This window comes from Ostrinia nubilalis, chromosome Z, assembly GCF_963855985.1.
Source record: "Ostrinia nubilalis chromosome Z, ilOstNubi1.1, whole genome shotgun sequence".
In the NCBI taxonomy this organism is placed as follows: domain Eukaryota; kingdom Metazoa; phylum Arthropoda; class Insecta; order Lepidoptera; family Crambidae; genus Ostrinia; species Ostrinia nubilalis.
The window spans coordinates 4,308,339-4,314,338 of record NC_087119.1 but is presented as its reverse complement, the minus strand read 5'-3'; the positions used below and the strand labels follow the sequence as shown (position 1 = coordinate 4,314,338).

The following is a 6,000-nucleotide window of genomic DNA, read 5'->3' as shown; positions in this document are numbered from 1 at the left end:
CTATAATTATTTACCAGGCACTTGTTACCGCTTTTATGTATTGGGGTTATAAATGCAGACTTCCATAGAACAGGGACGATACCTTCCGTTACAGAACGCTTAAAAAGTATTGCGAGCGGCCTCGCAAGACCTTTCGAACAGTTCACAATAAATGTTGGCTCTATAAGATCCGGGCCTGCACCCTTGGTAAGGTCGAGAGATTTCAGTAAAGTATTTAAACTATCGGCGTTAATTTCTATATCACCAATGGAATGGGTATGATTTGAAGTATTTACGTTAGAATGTTTTGGTGCAATATTGCTAGAGGGTGGAAGGAAGGTGGATTTAAAGTAAGAAGCGAAAAGCTCACAAATCTCCTCTCCAGAGTCACTTGATTGACCTTCATATTCCAAATTAGCCGGAAGTGAATTAGCGCCCTGCTTATTTGATTTGATGAAGGACCAAAACATCTTAGGGTTTTCAATAATGGACTCTTCTGAGGTTAATTTAGTGAATTAAGATCAAACATCTTAGCACCATCAGCTCCGGGGCAGGAAAGTTCTTGAGTGGCTACCACGAGTGGGCAGGACTCCCACTAGGTGGACCGACGATCTGGTGAAGGTCGCGGAAGGTGCCTGGATGCAAGCGGCGCAGGATCGGTCTTCGTGGAAATCCTTGGGGGAGGCCTTTGTCCAGCAGTGGACGTCTTTCGACTGAAACGATGACGACGACGACGATCTTAGCACCACTCAACTTAAACGTCTTCTCTTGTGTAAAACACAGTCTCACAACTTTGCTAGTTGAAAGTGGTAGAACTGTGACGACAACTCTGCTCTTTATCAAACAAAATGGCGGAAAATTATGGAGCTGAAAATTTCATGACGCTATATTCGTGTTACCGGATCCGATTTACTGGTACCAATGGCTGCGGCTATGAAGCCTGTTGATTGTCATGAAACCTATCTTTACAAAAAAATGATGAACATTTCGGCTTTCTGCGGGCCGCTTGCATGAAAATTAATTTGGTACTTACGCAATTGGACTATCGTATTCATTTTCGATAGTAGCCAATGTTTGTCCCACTGATCCGCTCGAGGGTCGAGAATGGATCAGGATCGAAGGGCCAGTGTCCGTGCCAGTGGAGCGTCTATTTCTGCAACAAATGAAAGTACATCTCAAACAAAAACAATAGTTTTACTACAATGGCGTATGCTAAGGATCTTGTTACAATTTAAGTATGTATTACTAATTTAATGTACCTACCTATTTATGTATATACATGTAATACATGTAAAAATTATAGTATTTAAGTAAAAGTAGTGTCTGCGAAGAGCTTGCAAGTCAAATCCACGATTTATTGTTGCAATGTAAAGAACTTTTAATGTACCCTACACATTAAACATAAAGGCATGTTCGCATTTAAATTATAACAGACCCATAAAAATTCATGTAACAAAATTAAATATATTATTTTTATTTCTATAGATTTCTATTTCGAGTACTAAGCAATGTTATAATGCACTTGCAATATTTGGCTAATTTAATTATATGAACAAGCCTTTGTCCAGCAGTGGACGTCATTTGGCTGAAACGACGACGACGAACAAGCTTCACCACAACCAATATCAAGTTCCTAGTATTTCAAATATAAACTGTTATTTCGTTACTTAAACATTTACTGATTCCGAGTGGATTTTAAGCACGAGGCACAATTCGTATATTATTCGAATTCAATTATTAATTTATAGCTAGGCCGCTTTCAGGGCACCTAATAAATATTATTTCGGTCCAAAATTAGTATGCGTCCTCTAGATTCATGAAATACACACAATCCGCTTATAGTTTGATGCATATTACTAAAGAATAAGAGAAACAATACTTTGTATTCTGTCGTTGTAGTTATCAACTTTTACTGTGATTACTAAGATTGCTTTACCGAGTCTGCAAGGGCACTGAAAACTGAAAGAATCTAGAGATCTAAATACTGAAATATTTTTTTTAACACATCAATAGATACTCAAATGCTTCGTATGAACACGACGATGAAATATTCAAATCTCTTCGCCACTTTTAATACATCTATGGAATACTCAAATGCATCGCCAATATAATAAGTACTAATGAAGTACGCAAATGCTTCGCCAATTTAACAAGTTAATGGAATACGCAAATGCTTTGTCAATCTAGAATTCTAGATATGCCTGTGGAATAGTAATTTTACTTTTACCAAATGCTTAGCCAATTCGAACATGTCAATGGAATACTCAAATGCTTCGCCAATTTTAACGAGCACATGGAATATTAGAATGCTTCGCTAATCTAAAAACTTCTATAGAATACAAAAATGTTCGCTTTGCTGTAGACACTTTCCAAAAATTTCGCGCTAGGGTCTCTCTGCGAATGTTTTTAGTAAATACTACGAGAATTTTTTTTTTGAGTTTTCGAATACCGAAAATATGTTACACCTTCCAGAAAATCATACTAACAGGCAAACAAAAAGTAAAGTCGATTCGCCAGCAGCAACAACTTGGCAGTAATAAATAATGAACAAGTAGGAAATTCAATGATCATGGGCATTTTACTCAAAAACCTAAATTATTTACGTAGCCATTTTTTTTTACCAAAATATTTTGTGATAGCAACAAGTGAAAAATAATAAAATGTGTACTTAAATAATATTATTGCAATGATTATCTTTTTACCAAAAATAAATATCTCTTTAGACTACTTTTCAACCGACTTCAAAAAAAGGAGGAGGTTCTCAATTCGACCCGTATGTTTTTTTTTTTTCTATGTTTGTTACGCGATAACTCCGCCAATTATGAACCGATTTGAACAAATCTTTTTTCTGCGTATAGGTAATACCTCAAGGGTGGTCCCATTTAAATTTAATAATAGAAAAAACAACCCCCAAGGGTGGAAAATTGGGGATGAACTTTTTTATACGCAATATCTCCGCCGATTATAAATCAATTTGAACGATTATTTTTTTGTTGAATAGGTATTATCAAAAGGGTGGTTTCATGCGAATTTGAAGAAAATATTTCACCCCCAAGGGTGGAAAATTGGGGATGAACTTTTTTATACGCAATATTTTCAATTTTTAGTTTTTTTTTGTGTTCACGCATTTGAAGTCGGTTTTATTTTTTTAAAAAGTTAATTTCTTTAGTAAATGACTGACACACTGTGAAAAGAAATGTTTTACTGAAACAAAACACTTTCGCTATGCTGCACTTTTGCTGCCTTTTTTCACTAACAACGATAGCATTGCATAAGTTAGGTTTATATTAGTAGAGTTAATGCAAAACATCACAATACGATGTGTTAGTTAGTACCGTTACTTTGTACTTTATTTATAAAAATAGTTGACTTAGGGGTGGATTCGACCAAACAAGTGTAATTTAATCTCAGAATAAATCGTCAGTTTTGACATATTTCCCATACTGAAACCTGAAACTGTCAATGTGCCAGTTATACCAGGAGCTATACTCGGATAAAAGTTTGATCGAATAGGGCCTTATTTATATGGAATAATATGGCCGAAACGACGGATTATTTTTAAGATTCCTCATATCATCTTAAGGCTTTTCAATTAAAGAGAGTTTTTTTTATTACTTTACATAGTCGTTTTTATTTTCAGACATTATGAACACTACGGGTCTAATTGGACCACATTTTCATTAGTGGCATTACAAGACCGTTTAATAAGCGTTACAGATGCACTGCACGTTTTACAGGAAATAACAGTACACACATCCATCAAGTCGCTTATGCATATAACTACGCATAATATTCGTAAGTCTATAATATTTAAAGTATTACACAAACGACTTATCAAGTAATTCTCGTTTATTATGTCTTCTATTGTTTCAGTTGTGTTACAAGTACAGCATGAGCTGCTTTCTATCACGAGGTATAGCTAATTAAGTATAAAAATTAAAACTACAATAACAAATGGTGTACACTTACTCGTCATGAACTGGTAGTGAGATTTCCAGCTCAGCAAGACTGCGGGGTCGAGCCGTCGGTGTGGGCGGTAGGTGCACGTTTCTCATGGCGATCCTCGTCTGAGTGGCCTCGCATCTGGTCCTACAGTATTATAATAATTTAAAACAATAACAAACAAGGATCAAAACGAGTAAAGACAGAGTAGCTTAAATTATTTCTTCTAAAGAGTAGATATTCTTCAAGAGATACCGGTTGATCTTTTAATTAGTGGGCCAAAATTACAAGTTGCTTCAACTGTTTACTATAATACTAATACCGTGTATACCTAAATGAACCTCATTACATTACAGAATACTTACTGGGTAAGCGCCGAAATCAAATTTGGATGACGCCCGTTCCTTCGTAGATCACCCTGCCTCCTTCTGGTTTCCCGCAGCGCCCGCCAGTCGTTGAATTTTTTAATGTACACGGCCTGCACCTAATAAGTTAAATTATAATTCAGTACTTGATTTTATGAGCTGCCCAAACGCAACAAACTCATATATTATGTATAGCAATTCTGAGTAATGAATGACATAACGTTTCTGCGAACTCAAACAACTAACATTTCTTGATTTTAAAGCTAATAAAAATCAAATTAAACAGCAAATTGAAAGCCAACACGATTTGGTTCCGTACTTCAAAAGGAAAATAACCGCCGGAACTCATATGAAATCATTATTTGTCCGTCTGTCTGTCCGTCAACCCTCCTTTTCGCGTGGAGGTCTTATCAAGTTGAAATTAACAAATCTTACCTCTAGCCTTTTCTCATTAAGCTGTAAAAAATTCAAGTTTCAAGTCAACGATTCTAAAGAAACAACCATATGAGCCTTATTTCCTAACATTTAAATATGGATAAGTTTGGCCATTACATTAGCTCAGAATATAATAATGAAATATGAAATTAGAGGCAAAACCTTCTCAAATTTCAAGTTAGGGAGATAATATTGTAAAATTTAATTATCAAAATCGAAGCCGAAATGTTACAATGTAAGCTCCTGGTGAGCATCTTTTAAATAATACGTCTATAAACATTCGTCCTTACACATTAATAAATAATTACAATAAATAAATATTCTCGGACATTTTACACTGCGCCTCTTACATTACTAATAGTAATAGATTACTGTTTAATACATACATATTATTATGAACACGGTTCTAAATATAGCATACAATTTTCGTAATGCAACAACGGACCGACGTCTAGACATCGGACCATGAGGACGCTGCGGTTGTTTGCCACTTATTATTTTGTGCTCTACCCGCGTATTCTTACCTTCCGCCGAGTCCTTCAGATTGTCGAGAAGCGACCTTATTTCGGCATAATAGCAAGGACCAAGCTAACAATGCGGACCAACCAAGGTCACGTTTTCAGTGACTGTATCCTGCTTTTGTGATTATTTAAGTGTCTTTATATTTCTTTAAGCTTTAAAACTGTCTCTAGGTCGATGTGGTAATCTGGTTAAAGTATATGTTACGGTTAATGTGATAAATTGAAAATTATAAATAATCGCCGGTTATTATGAATAATTACCGACAGGCGAGGTAAAAGTGATAAATTAATCACATTTATCAGTGATTATTTCATAATGTAACCTTAATACTAACAAATATTATAAAAGAGAACACCGGCTCCATATCAAGAAGTGATTAGCACACTTCCGTCAAAAATACTACTAGGTACTGTACCCCTATTACGAAAATTAGTTATTCGTCTTTGTAACTTAATTTAGTACTATTACAATTTCTTAAAATAACAACACGTTTCGGAATGTATCGTTCGACGATTCGAATACGCAAACGATACGAACTGTTACTGTTACCTGTATGATGTGATCTAGGAATACTAAGGCTGAGTTGCACCATCTTATTTTAACTTTGACAAACGTCAAAAATCTGTCAAACTCCATACAAAAAGCACCGGTTCTTGTCAAAGTTACGGTCAAAGGAAGTTGGTGTAACTCAGCCTAATTGTGTTGTTTTCTAAGGATATACACTCAACATCAAATAAACCGCACCTTCCGCGACGCG

At 35.5% G+C, this 6,000-nt stretch overlaps 1 protein-coding gene across 1 annotated transcript in view; it reads right to left on the bottom strand.

Moving 5' to 3' along the window:
* Window positions 1-4,282: 4,282 nt before the first annotated feature.
* Window positions 4,283-6,000, bottom strand: part of LOC135087024 (PDF receptor-like) — a 47,305-nt gene continuing 45,587 nt past the window's right edge. The window contains exon 11 of the mRNA XM_063981875.1: window positions 4,283-4,405. Within this exon, the coding sequence (XP_063837945.1) occupies window positions 4,283-4,405 (123 nt within the window). The remainder of the gene's footprint in view (window positions 4,406-6,000) is intronic.